General features: G+C 46.6%; 1 protein-coding gene across 2 annotated transcripts in view; it reads left to right on the forward strand.

Moving 5' to 3' along the window:
* Positions 1-16,139, forward strand: part of zfpm2b (zinc finger protein, FOG family member 2b) — a 102,641-nt gene that overhangs the window by 24,975 nt on the left and 61,527 nt on the right. For both annotated transcript variants that reach the window (XM_017682191.2, XM_017682190.2), the window contains exon 2: positions 9,043-9,192. In XM_017682191.2, the coding sequence (XP_017537680.1) occupies positions 9,043-9,192 (150 nt within the window). The remainder of the gene's footprint in view (positions 1-9,042; positions 9,193-16,139) is intronic.

Here is a 16,139-nt window from a genome sequence, read left to right on the forward strand (position 1 = left end):
TTAGTAAAGACAGTGATGCTATATAGAACCATGGATACTCGTAGAACCATCTGCATGATTAAATGGTTCTTTGTATGGTGAAATGGTTCTTCAGATTCATGGAGAATGTGTTGCTTCTATATAGGACCAAAAGAATTGTTGCAAGCTTGACACTGTCTGGGTTCACATGCAAAGATTTTTCCGATCTGATTGAACACATTCCGATTACGGATTCAGCCTGAGGTGTTTATCTTCACTCTACTCAACAACCTGATGGAAAATATGTTTACATGCTCACAAGTAATCCGATCCAAAATGACACGCATGCGTGGAGAACCGCTTAGTGTAGACGTTACCATGACAGCGAGCATCACGTGAGGTCCAGTCAGAGTGAGATGAGCAGCAGTGAGCAGTGATTGTGTTTTTAACTGCTTTAAAATGACGTCAGACTCAGGAAAACGTCCTTCACACGTCCTTATTAAAGAAGGCCGAGAGGAAGACGTCGTGCTCTGAGACGCATAAGCTGGACGTCCGTCCCACCGCCGTCTTTTAAAGATCAGAGCATGAACTTCGTCTCCTCTGCAGACCAGTTTCTGCTCCGCCGTGTTGAACGGTATAAACTCTCACTGTGACGCGACGCTCATGCAGAACGGACTTAAACTTTCCGATAGGGAATGTAATCGGATACCGGCGCTTACACGGATATTATTCTTCTATTTAACGGATTATTTACAGGATTACACCTTACCATCAATCGGATAGCAACTGTATTCCGAATGGCCTCAATCGGACTAGACTATTCCGACTGAGGTGTTTACATGGACGTATTCTGTTCTGATTGAGCTATTAGTCGGATTAATAACTGTTTATTAGGCTGCATGTAGACGTGGCTGATGTAACAGTAGCAGATGCCCTTCACAGTAGAAGAGATGCTTACTGTTGTTTCAGTTGTTGACGCTTGTGTTCATGTTGGTTCTACTATTCTGTGCTGGTTTGTTGGTCAGTTCAGTGGGTTAAGTGTCTGCCAGGTATGGTTAGAAGGGATGTGCCTGCTTGAGTGGTGGTTCTGGCTCTGGTGCCTGTGTCATCTTCTCCACAGGCTTCACTGCAATATATATAAAATGTTTGACATTTTTTGGTATTTTTTGGCCTGAAAACAAGCAGAAAAAGTCAGAAATGTAGAAACGAGCCTGTCCACACAGAATGTAGTCCGATTTAAATGTAACTCACTAGTAGTTCTGTTTGAACTGTACAGCTAAACTGTGGCTCTTTCAGTTTCAGTGGGTTTAAATAAACTTTGAAAAGGATTCAAGACATTTATAAAGACTTGTTCCATCAAGCGTAACACTGGCGGAGGACAGTGACATCACAGTGGACAAAAGCAGGGTTTATGATGATTGTTGGAAAAAGATTTATGTTGCTAGTCATTTACATCTAATGTACTGCATATATATACATCCCATTCTTAATCCATAGGGTTTAATATGATGTCGGCCCACCCTTTGCAGCTACAACAGCTTCAGCTCTTCTGGGAAGGCTTTCCACAGGGTCAGGAGTGTTTATGGGAATTTCTGACCGTTCTTCCAGAAGCACATTTGTGAGGTCAGACACTGATATTGGACGAGAAGGCCTGGCTCACAGTGTCCACTCTAATTCATCCCAAAGGGGTTCTATGGGGTTGAGGTCAGGACTCTGTGCAGGCCAGTCAAGTTCTTCCACACCAAACTGGCTCATCCACGTCTTTATGGACCTGCTTTGTGCATTGGTGGTCAGTCATGTTGGAACAGGAAGGGGCTGTCCCCAAACTGTTCCCACAAAGTTGGGAGCGTGAAATTGTCCAGAATCTCTTGGTGCTGAAGCTTTAAGAGTTCCTTTCACTGGAACTAAGGGGCCGAGCCCAACTCCTGAAAAACAACCCCACACCATGATCCCCCCTCCACCAAACTTTACACTCGGCACAATGCAGTCAGACAAGTACCGTCTCCTGGCAACCGCCAAACCCAGACTCGTCCATCGGATTTCCAGACGGAGAAGCGTGATTCATCTGGATCTCCTTTGAATGTTCTGGCTCCGCCCCCTCATTATAATACTCCAACCTGCTGCTTATCATGCCAGTTTGTCTCTGATTTTGTTGTTTTGTTCTCGGCGTTTCACGATGCAGTTTATAGCTGTGTTTTAAGCTGTGCCTGGTCAGTTCTTCTGATTTTTTTTTTTCACCTTATCTGCCTTCGTTTTGATGAATTTTGATAATAATGAGATTGAATTTTATCCAGTAAAACTGACCAACACCTGACTTTTAAAATTAGAGATAATGCAAGGTTTGTTAATTAGTTAATTAGACGGTAGACTAAAGTTTTGTTTAAAATCAAATAGTAGATGCAGCCTCCTCTACTGAGAACACACTCAAATATGGCAATTTTCTGAGTTGAAAGAAATATATAAAATATAAAATTCGCCGTATCTTTTGCACAGGCCACATTTTGCGTTATATTTTTCCCCAGTGTGTTAAATTCAGTACGTAAACAGTAATTGTGTATTAAAACGTGCAGACGTGTGTTTCTGCAGAGGATCGGTGTGTCAGTCGTGTAGGTGTCATGTAGCTTTATGAACGCTGTCGTTTAGTTTAGTGTGATCATTTATATTTGATTACAGCTTCCAGGATGAACCATAATCCTCCGGAGTAAACAGAGAGGCGGTGATGTAAATAGTCTTCTTTGTTTTGGTGATGAGCGGGTTGTGTGTCTGCTCTGGGGCTGGGCGATTCATTTTAGTCTGAATTGTGATTTTAATTTCCGACGATTACGAAAACAAGATAATTGAGATAAAAAACAAATATCGTGCTGCTGATGCTTTCTTTTTGTTGTGTGTAAATTAAGAGCACTCCTTTCCTTTACAGGGGTGCGCTTTGGCCCCTCCCTAAAAGCCTTGACTCATCTCATTTATTTTTATTTCTTATTTTTTATATGTTCAGCAGTTTTCAGTAGGTTGTGGAACTGCACTGCAATGTAGTTTTATCTCATTTATTTTTACATGAATTATTTAAATGCATACATATTTATATATTATATATAATTAATTTTATTACGTTTTCTTTGAATAATATTTAAAGTTCAAGAAAATCCATGAGACTTTTTTAAAGTTCAAGTAAATGTGTTAAATGATCTCAATACTGACCAAAATAATGGTGATAATAATTTTTGCCATAATTGAGCAGCCCTAGTCTAATCTTACTGTGTGTGTGTGTGTGTGTGTGTGTGTGTGTGTGTGTGTGTGTGTGTCTGTCTGTCTGAGCCTTTCTCTCACACACCAGCAGCTGCTCTATCACAATAGACCAATTCATGACCCTAATGAAGGGGGTGTGTGGGGGTGTGTGTGTGTGTGTGTGTGGGGGGGGGGGGGGGGGGTGGGGGGGGGGGGTTGGGGTAGGGGGAGCACCGATCAGGGTCTCCATCAGCTCATCACACACACGTTTGATCTCACATGTCTGGTGTGACAGACGAACCACAATATATACACACAGACAAAACACGCAGACGCAACAGACAATAGTACACACACACACACACACACACACCCCACAGCTGTGCTTAGTCTCGCTTTTCCGAAACAGTTGTGTGCAAATGTTTGGGCACCCCATGGTTTTCTAAGAGAAAATAAGGGTAGCACTTTGTTTGGATTGTCCACTTTGGATGGTTTGTAGATACTTAATTTACTTTCAAGTCACTTTCAGCGAAATATCTACTGAATTGACCATGTTCTTTAACTCTAAACCTGCGGTAACACCAACATTCACCCTACAGCTAAACCCAACCCTCACCCTGGTCCAAATCCTAGTTTCAACAGATAGTTTAACAGTTTGAATATCTGTAGATAATCTATAGGTGACTGTAGTGGACTGTCCATGTAATGTCCATCCTCTACAGAGAACATACTTAAATAAGACATTTTTCTGCCCAATTCAGTGCACAATTTCTAGTTTGTAGTTTAGCATGTTTGAGGGAAAAACGTAAAAACTTCTATTTTTAAATATAAAATGTGCCATAATTTTTGCACAGGCCTGTTCGTTTTTGTTGTGTCAATTCAGTAAATAAACAGTAATTGCGTAGAAGTGTGTTCTCTGTAGAGGATGTGTTCACTTGTTTACTTTAATGATGGAGCTCTGAATCAGGGCTGCCCAAAGCTGACCAGCGAGGACATTTGATTTGGCCCAGGCCACGCAGCGCCTTCACCTTCCTTACAGACCAGTCTGGAGTTACTCTTGACTGTTTCTTGGCTGATGAGATTAAATTCCCCTCTAAATTCCCCTTCCTTTAGGGGCAGCCGTGAGGTTAGGGAACCGGCCCTGTGACCGGAAGGTCGCCGGTTCGATCCCCAGAGCCGACAGTCCATGACTGAGGTGTCCTTGAGCAAGACACCTAACCCCCAACTGCTCCCCGGTTGCCGTGGATAGGGCTGCCCACCGCTCCGGGCAAGTGTGCTCACTGCCCCCTAGTGTATGTGTTCACTAGTGTGTATGTGGTGTTTCACTTCACGGATGGGTTAAATGCGGAGGTGGGATTAATAAAGTTTAACTTAATTTCTCTAATATGTTTATATACGCTCCATTTGTGTTCCTGTGACGTTATGTAATGCTCCAGTACTGTTTAATGTTACAGTATACGTGACTTTTACCCTGATTTTAGCCCCGATTATCAGTCTGAGCTGGTCGGCTCTGGTCTGCAGATTTCTGGGTCGGTCGGAGTCGACAGTTGGAGAGAGAATCGAGTCGTGTGTGAGGAGCACAGACTCCGATTTTTGGCCTCCTTCATTCATCATTAACCGCTTAGTCCAGGTAGCTTCATGGTATCAGTTGGGAGAGCAGAGTCCTAGACGACTTAGAACTTCCTCCAGCTAATTCCGGGGGACCCCAAGCTGCTCCCAGGCCGACTTGGTGATATAATCCCTCCAGCGGGTCCTAGGATGACCCCGGGGTCTCGTCCCCGTCGGCTATGCCTGACCAGGGGGCATCCTGGTCAGATGCCCAAACCACCTCAGCTGGCTCCTCTCCATGTGGAGGAGTAGTGGCTCTACTCCGAGCTCCTCCTGGATGGCCGAGCTCCTCACTCTATCAGCGTAGCACCACCCTGTGAAGAGGCTCATTTCCACCGCTTGTATTCATGATCTCATTCTTTTGGTCATCACCCACAGCTCATGACCACAGGTGAGGGTGGGGATGTAGACTGACCGGTAAACAGAGAGCTTGGCCTTATGGCTCAGCTCCTCTTCACCACTACAGTCCGGTACAGTGACCGCATCACTGCTGCCGCTTGTCCCAGCCTGCGGCCGATCTCACCATCCCTCTTCCCATCACTCGTGAACGAGACCCCAAGATACTGAAAATCCTCCACCTGGGGCAGGACCTCTCCCCTCACCTGGAGTGGGCATGCCATCCTTTTCAGGCCAGTCAGAGTTTATCAAACATGTCTGAGCATCTAACTGTATAATTTCTCACTGTCTTATTGAGTTAAAGTCTATTCTAATAAGAGAGTGTAGTGTCATGAGATGAAATCCACTACAAATTCTGTTTGAAACCTGCCTTCCTTCTTTACTTGTTTATTGTTTTGTCTTTTTGTTTGTTTTATCACTAACAAACATCATTTCCATAATCTACATAATCCAACAAACAACCTCGGTAATACATTTACAGCATTTAGCAGGTTCGGGTGAAGTTCAGATCTTCTACAACAGTAAATAAACCTCCTTTTTTTTATTTAAATAAAATTCTTTGATGTCACATGACGTAATCATTATCGAAGTTCTAAAACGTAGCATTTCAAACACTAAGCTCCAAAATCAGCCTGTGTTAAAATAAGTGCTTTTGTGATGTCACAAAAAAACAACACATTTACATATATCTACATGGTTTGGAGACTGTGGCTCTGTCTAAAAGACAGGAGGCTGAGCTGGAGGTGGCGGAGATGAAGATGCTGAGATTTTCGTTGGGAGTGACGAGGCTGGACAAGATTAGAAATGAGCAGATCAGAGGGACGGTGAAGGTGGAGCTGTTTGGAGATAAAGCCAGAGAGGCCAGGTTGAGATGGTTTGGACATGTGTTGAGGAGGAATAGTGGATATACTGGGCAAAGAATGTTGGAGATGGAGCTGCCGGGTAGAAGGAGAAGAGGTAGACCTCAGAGAAGGTTTATGGATGTAGTGAAGGTGGCTTACAGTTTGATCAGTTTACACAGGTAGGCGAAGGTGGTGTTGGGAGTCTTGCCCAAGGACTCTTATTGGTATAGTGTAGGGTGTTTACCCAGGTGGGGGGTTGAACCCCAGTCTACAGTGTAGAAGGCAGAGGTGTTACCCACTACACCAACCAACCACCAAGGGAAGTGTAGGATATGGGCTCTTTAAGTACAGTAACGAAGCGCAGGCTTTTCTACATTTGGCTTCTCTGATTTGACAGCCAAACCACACACTCATTACTCAGATAGCTGCTCGGCTTGCGCGGCTAATCTGCCGTGATTTACAGGAACATTCCTGCTGGTATTAAAGGTGGAATGCGCCGGAAGCTTCATTGCAGGTTTGCTGCTATAACAACTGATTAAGGAACATAACATTAATATGCAAATAACAAAGAGCATGTACAGCTGGAAGGGAGAGGCCTCGCGCCGATAGAACGCAGGGAATTTTTGTTATTTATTTTATTATTTTTTATAGAGGAGGGAGGAAATTAATCAAACAGAGAAAAATGAACTTTGTGATTGCGTGGGTGTACGACCCAGAGGCACGGCGGGCAAATGAAAAATCAACATTGTGCTGGCTGATAAGGCGAATTAATGAGGAGTGTGTTCTGTTCTGTCTACCGTCAGTGCCACCGTGCGTGTGTGTGTGTGTGTGTGTGTGTGTGTGCGTGTGCGTGTGCGTGTGCGTGTGCGTGTGCGTGTGCGTGTGCGTGTGCGTGTGTGTGTGTGTGTGTGTGTGTGTGTTATCTGCAGACGTAACCTTAGGCTTTTGGATCGCTTCCTGTTTTACTTCTGCGGCAAACACTCTGCTTTGAGAAGAATCAAACCGAACCGGCACCATTTAACCCATTACACACCATTAAGCCATTAGAGGCCGTTCAAATATTCATATCCATATCTAATATTTTCTGTTTCCTTTGCTCTGATTGTTCTCTCAGCTCCCCCGAGCTCAAATCCGAAGACGTGTATCAAAACCATTAAACCTCATACCAAAAACACGACCTTTTCATCTCTGTCTTCGTTAATTGTTTACTCGTTTAAAGGGCCAGTAACATATCAAAGGGCCGTAACAGCACGTTGTGTTGGGTCACACTGCGCCGCTGTGTTGTGGCTAGCAGGTAAGCTTGTGACAGGGATTTTGAATGAATATTCCCTTAATCAATAATCAGATTAGATATTGTAATCAATAACCAGATAGGCAGTACTGGCTATTAGAGCATATTAATTCTTTCACAAAGGAGGGTCGGCCTTAGTCTGTCCACATAGGAGGTTCTAGACACTGGAAAGCCGCTGGGTTCACAGAGAGGTCAAGGTGCTCCCGTGTCTGTGTGTCCGTCTGGTTCTCTCCTTTTAGTTAGGCTGTTATAGTCGGACCTGCCGGAGTCTGGAAATGTTCACATTCCCTGTTTTACATACAAACAGACAGAATAAAACCAATTCTGAGTAAACGACCGCCCACCTGTCCGGCTGGTCACTGAAGGATGACTGACTGTCCAGCTCTCCTGCTGCCCACTTCAGACCAGCTGCCCACGCCCCAGCTGCCACCACCTGCCTTGGACGAGCTGCCCACCCTACACTGATGTTCTCATAGACTCCCAGCTATTCCTACTACTAACACTACTGCTATTAATATTAGTAGTATAATAACTCTGTAGGTAGTCTGACCAGAGGAGGACGGGTCCCCCCTGGTGAGCCTGGTTCCTCCCAAGGTTTCCTCCTCAGCTCTGAGGGAGGTTCTAGTCGCCACTGTTGGAACACTTCAGTTGGGGTCTCTCGAGACCCTGAGCCACCTGACGCTGAAATAAAGAAGCCTTTTTAACATCCTTTGAGAACTTGGCGCAGTTATCAGTGAAGCCACTGTTAAAATATTTATTTTATTCTGTTGGAGGCCTCAGGCTGAAGGGGGCATCCTTTGGCTGAAGGGGGCACCATAAAGGCTCACCATAAAGTGCTTAGTGCTCCCCTCTGAATGTTTTAGGCTAAAACATTGACACAACGCACTCTTTTCAGGCAGCCCATTGTGCTGTATTGAAGAATGCAGTGCAGCAAGACACCACTGTATCATATCAGTCCAGATTATGAATATCATATTCCATAATATACATGCAGTACAAGCTACAACGCTATAAAAACCATGCTGTGATACCATTAAACACACATTTCATAATTCTTTTCCCATGTGTACCATGTTAATCCAGTAATTCAGAAGCCTTTTTGACATGATTGCAGCCTGTTTATTATTATTTTCATCCATTTTTGGTAAATACAGAGAAAATGATGTTGAGAAGCGCCATGTAGGAGTTCACTGTGGTATCAGAACACTTAGGATATTACAGCCTCTGTAGTTCTTCTGCTGCAGTGACTGATCTTTGTGTGCTGGAACTGAGCCGTGTTGCTGTCCTACACCGCAAACATAGTGTCTTGTTAAGTAAAATTGTCTTAAATATAGACAATAAATCTAATATTTCTCCTGTTGAGAAGGTTGTAAGCGTAATTTAAGATTACGTACCTTATTACTAGACATTGCTTACTTGTTTTAAGTGATTTAATCAAGTCATCTCAGTATATCGTCAGGTCATTTTGCTTGTTTTAGAAATGCTTGTTTTAGTGAGAGAATTATACTGGATAAAATGACATAAGACAGTAAAAATATCTAGGAATAAGCTGGATAATCTTAAGTGCACAAGCATCTCAAAAAGGGAAGTATTAGATATGTTGACTGGATTTAAGATCATGTCACGCGACAAGATCCCGTTTTTTTGCAGTGTATCCGCAGAGATGACGGAAAAGTAGACTTTACTCCTGGTTTTCTGACGTTTTCTCCTCGGTTTCGCTGTCAGGAGCGTTTGGGAGCGTGCAGATGGAGTGTGAGGATGGAGTGTGTGAGGAGATCCTGAAGGAGGCTGAACCACATGTGGAAGAAACACACACGCCGTTCTCTTTAGACCCTCAGAACTTGAGTGGTAAAGACGAAGATTTTTCCAAAAAAGGTGAGTAAACCGGTTTATATCATTAACCCTTGTGTGGTGTTCAGGTCTGTGGGACTCATTTTCAATGAGTGGCAGATGAAGCTGGGCAACAGACAGGCTGCTGACTGGCTACAGCTGCTACAGTAGAACCCTACACTGGACACTTGTGATATATTGTGGCTGTATTGATTTAAAACACGACGAGGTGGCGGGTCCACCAGACTACTGAGTAACAAACACACCGACACCACCAGGGTTAAAGGACCCATATCCTACATTTTTTCGATTTTTTTTTTTTTCTCCCATAGGGTCCACTTTTTTATTTGTGCAGTTTTTATGTGCCAAAAGCTGTTGTAATTATTTTTTTTTATCTGCAGCTGCTTTCCACGTTTTGTAATTCATGTTTATACATCCATTGTCCATCCTGTCTTTATCCTTTTGAATTAAACAGGCTGTTTGTGTTACTGTGCCTTTAAGACAAAACCTTATATCTCCAAAATGGCTTAAGACAGGGGGCAGTGTGTGTGTGTGTGTGTGTGTGTGTGTGTGTGTGTGTGTGTGTGTGTGTGCTCACTGGTGTGTATGTGGTGATTCACTGCACGGATGGGTTAAATGCGAAGGTAAAAGACTTAACAGGAGAAGGAAAAACTCTTCTAAACCTGTAAAAACCTGTATGTTATTGTATTTCATTTTGTGACGAGCTCTTTGTACTTGGAGGGTTTTGGACGGGTCTCTTCTAATCTCCTCACCCCAAATGTTTGAGTCTCAGCAGCACCAAGTTGAGTTGGATTGACGTAAAAGTGAATTCCAGTCTGGCTGTTGAGACGATTTACATCAGAACATATTTACAGCACAAACCTTTTCAGTGAACTATGAGGGCAAAAAACAAGTTTGTCTGTGGACACGTTGAGGTCTGTCTGTGGACGCGTTGAGGTCTGTCTGTGGACGCGATGAGGTCTTTCTGAACGCGTTGAGGTCTGTCTGTGAACGCGATGAGGTCTGTCTGTGAACGCGTTGAGGTCTGTCTGTGGACGCGTTGAGGTCTGTCTGTGGACGCGTTGAGGTCTGTCTTTGGACGCGATGAGGTCTGTGAATGAGATGAGGTCTGTCTGTGGACACGTTGAGGTCTGTCTGTGGACGCGATGAGGTCTTTCTGTGGACGCGTTGAGGTCTGTCTGGACGCGTTGAGGTCTGTCTGTGGATGCGTTGAGGTCTGTCTGTGGACGCGTTGAGGTCTGTCTGAACGCGATGAGGTCTGTCTGAACGCGATGAGGTCTGTCTTTGGACGCGATGGGGTCTGTCTGTGAACGCGATGAGGTCTGTCTGTGAACGCGTTGAGGTCTGTCTGGACGCGTTGAGGTCTGTCTTTGGACGCGTTGAGGTCTGTCTGTGGACGCGTTGAGGTCTGTCTGTGGACGCGTTGAGGTCTGTCTTTGGACGCGATGAGGTCTGTCTGTGGACGCGATGAGGTCTGTGAATGAGATGAGGTCTGTCTGTGGACGCACTGAGGTCTGTGAACGCGATGAGGTCTGTCTGTGGACACGTTGAGGTCTGTCTTTGGACGCGTTGAGGTCTGTCTGTGGACGCGATGAGGTCTTTCTGAACGCGTTGAGGTCTGTCTGTGGACGCGTTGAGGTCTGTCTTTGGACGCGATGAGGTCGGTCTGTGGATGCGATGAGGTCTGTGAATGAGATGAGGTCTGTCTGTGGACGCACTGAGGTCTGTGAACGCGATGAGGTCTGTCTGTGGACGCGTTGAGGTCTGTCTGTGGACGCGTTGAGGTCTGTCTGTGGACGCGATGAGGTCTTTCTGTGGACGCGTTGAGGTCTGTCTGGACGCGTTGAGGTCTGTCTGTGGACGCGATGAGGTCTGTGAATGAGATGAGGTCTGTCTGTGAACGCGATGAGGTCTGTCTGTGAACGCGATGAGGTCTGTCTGCGGACGCGATGAGGTCTGTCTGTGGACGCGATGAGGTCTGTCTGTGGACGCGATGAGGTCTGTCTGTGCACGCGATGAGGTCTGTCTGTGAACGCGATGAGGTCTGTCTGTGTACGCGATGAGGTCTGTCTGTGGACGTGTCGTCTGTCTGTGGACGCGTTGAGGTCTGTCTGTGAACACCATGAGGTCTGTCTGTGTACGCGATGAGGTCTGTCTGTGGACGTGTTGTCTGTCTGAACGAGATGAGGTGTGTCTGAACGCGATGAGGTCTGTCTGTGAACGCGTTGAGGTCTGTCTGTGAACGCGTTGAGGTCTGTCTGGACGCGTTGAGGTCTGTCTTTGGACGCGATGAGGTCTGTCTGTGAACGCGATGAGGTCTGTCTGTGAACGCGTTGAGGTCTGTCTGGACGCGATGAGGTCTGTCTGTGGACGCGTTGAGGTCTGTCTGTGGACGCGTTGAGGTCTGTCTTTGGACGCGATGAGGTCTGTCTGTGGACGCGATGAGGTCTGTGAATGAGATGAGATCTGTCTGTGGACGCACTGAGGTCTGTGAACGCGATGAGGTCTGTCTGTGGACACGTTGAGGTCTGTCTGTGGACGCGTTGAGGTCTGTCTGTGGACGCGATGAGGTCTTTCTGAACGCGTTGAGGTCTGTCTGTGAACGCGATGAGGTCTGTCTGTGAACGCGTTGAGGTCTGTCTGTGGACGCGTTGAGGTCTGTCTGTGGACGCGTTGAGGTCTGTCTTTGGACGCGATGAGGTCTGTGAATGAGATGAGGTCTGTCTGTGGACACGTTGAGGTCTGTCTGTGGACGCGATGAGGTCTTTCTGTGGACGCGTTGAGGTCTGTCTGGACGCGTTGAGGTCTGTCTGTGGATGCGTTGAGGTCTGTCTGTGGACGCGTTGAGGTCTGTCTGAACGCGATGAGGTCTGTCTGAACGCGATGAGGTCTGTCTTTGGACGCGATGGGGTCTGTCTGTGAACGCGATGAGGTCTGTCTGTGAACGCGTTGAGGTCTGTCTGGACGCGTTGAGGTCTGTCTTTGGACGCGTTGAGGTCTGTCTGTGGACGCGTTGAGGTCTGTCTGTGGACGCGTTGAGGTCTGTCTTTGGACGCGATGAGGTCTGTCTGTGGACGCGATGAGGTCTGTGAATGAGATGAGGTCTGTCTGTGGACGCACTGAGGTCTGTGAACGCGATGAGGTCTGTCTGTGGACACGTTGAGGTCTGTCTTTGGACGCGTTGAGGTCTGTCTGTGGACGCGATGAGGTCTTTCTGAACGCGTTGAGGTCTGTCTGTGGACGCGTTGAGGTCTGTCTTTGGACGCGATGAGGTCGGTCTGTGGATGCGATGAGGTCTGTGAATGAGATGAGGTCTGTCTGTGGACGCACTGAGGTCTGTGAACGCGATGAGGTCTGTCTGTGGACACGTTGAGGTCTGTCTGTGGACGCGTTGAGGTCTGTCTGTGGACGCGATGAGGTCTTTCTGTGGACGCGTTGAGGTCTGTCTGGACGCGTTGAGGTCTGTCTGTGGACGCGATGAGGTCTGTGAATGAGATGAGGTCTGTCTGTGAACGCGATGAGGTCTGTCTGTGAACGCGATGAGGTCTGTCTGCGGACGCGATGAGGTCTGTCTGTGGACGCGCTGAGGTCTGTGCACGCGATGAGGTCTGTCTGTGAACGCGATGAGGTCTGTCTGTGTACGCGATGAGGTCTGTCTGTGGACGTGTCGTCTGTCTGTGGACGCGTTGAGGTCTGTCTGTGAACACCATGAGGTCTGTCTGTGTACGCGATGAGGTCTGTCTGTGGACGTGTTGTCTGTCTGAACGAGATGAGGTGTGTCTGCGGACGCGATGAGGTCTGTGAACGCGATGAGGTCTGTCTGTGAACGCGATGAAGTCTGTCTGTGTACGCGATGAGGTCTGTCTGTGGACGTGTTGTCTGTCTGTGAACGCGATGAGGTCTGTCTGTGAACGCGATGAGGTCTGTCTGTGAACGCGATGAGGTCTGTCTGAACGCGATGAGGTCTGTCTGAACGCGATGAGGTCTGTCTGAATGCGATGAGGTCTGTCTGTGGACGCGCTGAGGTCTGTGAACGCGATGAGGTCTGTCTGTGAACGCGATGAGGTCTGTCTGTGTACACGATGAGGTCTGTCTGTGGACGCGATGAGGTCTGTCTGTGGACGCGCTGAGGTCTGTGAACGCGATGAGGTCTGTCTGTGAACGCGATGAGGTCTGTCTGAACGCGATGAGGTCTGTCTGCGGACGCGATGAGGTCTGTCTGCGGACGCGATGAGGTCTGTCTGTGGACGCGCTGAGGTCTGTCTGTGGACGTGTTGTCTGTCTGTGGACGCGATGAGGTCTGTCTGTGGACGCGTTGAGGTCTGTCTGTGGACGCGTTGAGGTCTGTCTGTGACCGCGATGAGGTCTGTCTGTGGACGTGTTGTCTGTCTGTGGATGCGTTGAGGTCTGTCTGTGAACGCGTTGAGGTCTGTCTGTGGACGCGATGAGGTCTGTCTGTGGATGCGTTGAGGTCTGTCTGTGGACGCGTTGAGGTCTGTCTGTGGACGCGTTGAGGTCTGTCTGTGGACGCGATGAGGTCTGTCTGTGGACGCGTTGAGGTCTTGTTTCTACGCTCACTGTCCACTTTATCAGCTCCACTTACTGTATAGCTGCACTCTGTAGTTCTACAGTTACAGACTGTAGTCCATCTGTTTCTCTGATACTCTGTTACCCTGTTCTTCAGTGGTCAGGACCCCCATGGACCCTCATAGAGCAGGTGCTGTTTGGGTGGTGGGTCATTCTCAGCACTGCAGTGACACTGATGTGGTGGTGGTGTGTTAGTGTGTGTTGCGCTGGTCTGAGTGGATCAGACACAGCAGAGCTGCTGGAGTTTTTAAACACCTCAGTGTCGCTGCTGGACTGAGAACCAATAATATCCAGCCAGCAGCGTCCTGTGGGCAGCGTCCAGTGGGCAGCGTCCTGTGACCACTGATGAAGGACTAGAGGATGACCAACACAAACTGTGCAGCAGCAGATGAGCTGTCGTCTCTGACTTTACATCTACAAGGTGGACCAACAAGGTAGGAGTGTCTAATAGAGTGGACAGTGAGTGGACACAGTGTTTAAAAGCTCTACGAAGCTTTCAGTATTTCTTGTTACAAGTCTGCTGTCACTTATTTCTAAACATTTTTTACTTGTTTTAAGGCTTTTTTTTTCAAGCGAAAGTGTCTCATTTCACTGGCAGATGATCTTGTGTTGGATTCATTCTTGAAAAAAGTTGTTTGCAAGGGGAATAAGACACTTTTACTTGATAAAATGCCTTAAAACACGTAAAAAATAGTCTGGACTTAAGTGAGATGAGCTTATAAAATTCTCAGAATGAGAGAGTAAATTTGACCAGCTTTCTGTTCTTCTCATGTTGCAAACCCACAAAGCAAACATTCTCATTTGTGTGAAAAATGTATTGAGAATCTAGACGTCCGCGACCTTTTGATGAGCCGAGTACAGAACCTCTCTGTTTCCGGCCAAACATGAAACAGGCGATGTATAAAACTGTGATGAGAGTGAATAAACTCTAACAGAAAAACAAGCAGTGCTCTGACAGAGTGAGCAGGCTTTTAAAGCGCCCCCTCCACTTCGTACCCTTTTCCTTGCACTGCCTGCTCCGAGTTGCTCCCCGTTTCGCTGGAAGGAACACGCGTGTTTTTCGGTCACGGCAAAATTCAATTTAAATACGAAAGGTGGGAGAATCGAGAGAAACGTGAAAGGCGTGCTATTTTAAAAGCAACATCCTATATATTACTAACAGGGTTATTGGTCATAGTAAACAATAACAGGGTCTCTGGCGTGTCCCCGAGGGTCCGTCCTGCGACCTGAGCTGAAAGCGTGGGCTCTTTGAACTGAAATTCAATTATACTGCGTTTCTCCTGGCCACACTGGAGGTCAAACCGCTGACGTGGAAGCCATCGGGCCCGCGGCCGTCTGCAGACTTCTCCGGCGGTCTAAACGTTCTGCTTTTCTTCTTGGTAAATGATGAATCTCCTCTTTGAAATAGCTCTGCTTTCCTCTCTCCCCTCCTCTCCCTCACCTTCGGCGCCTTCAAAAGTTTGGGACGGGTGAAAAAACGGGAGTGTAAATACGCTACCTGCTCTGCCTCGCAGCCAGGAATCTTCAAAAGAGCAATCTTCCGCTCTTTTTTGTCTCAAATTGGCGGAACGGCGCACGCCGTTCCCTCTTTTGTTCTTTCTGAAAAGGAATACAGCGCGGCGCGCTCGGCGTGCTCATTCCAGATTGGAATTTATTTTGCCGTTTTTCCTCTACCTTCCCTTGCTTCTCCCCTCCGCTTTCGACCCGCCTCGTTTTTGAAGTAAACTCTCCGAGGGTCTTTTTACGCACCTTTTGAATATTCATCGTCGTTTCCCCTTGATTTGATCGCGTAATTGCGTTCTGAACCTTGTAATGAAAATGCCAGGAATAATATAAACCACTTTTTTTCGCAGGCATGTACCCGCCGCCAATGACATCCATAATTTGTGTAGGACTTCACTCAGAGCCGCCACCGGAATGTTCAAAAGTGCAAAATACCTGATCTGGAAACAAGCGCTGGACCTCGCATGGACTCGTCTTAAAGGAGTGCGGAAAAAATGATCTTTACCCGCTGCATCTGTAGCACAGAGTTAATTACCATCGACAGGAATCGCGCCACCTTTCCCAAACCTGGAAAAGAACAACATTTACTGACTCAAAGGACATTTGGAATAGATGTCAGTGGGCAGGTGCTGAAGAAACTGTCCACTGGCTTCTGTTATAAAAGCTTATTAAACATGTAATAAAGTAACTGCCCATTGGCTTCTATTATAAGTGCTTATTAAACATGTAATAAAGTAACTGCCCATTGGCTTCTATTATAAGTGCTGAATAAAACATGTAATAAAGTAACTGCCCATTGGCTTCTATTATAAGAGCTTATTAAACATGTAATAAAGTAACTGCCCTTTGGCTTCTATTATAAGAGCTTATTGAAAGTGTAA

The sequence above is a fragment of the Pygocentrus nattereri genome, chromosome 27, assembly GCF_015220715.1.
Source record: "Pygocentrus nattereri isolate fPygNat1 chromosome 27, fPygNat1.pri, whole genome shotgun sequence".
Lineage (NCBI taxonomy): Eukaryota > Metazoa > Chordata > Actinopteri > Characiformes > Serrasalmidae > Pygocentrus > Pygocentrus nattereri.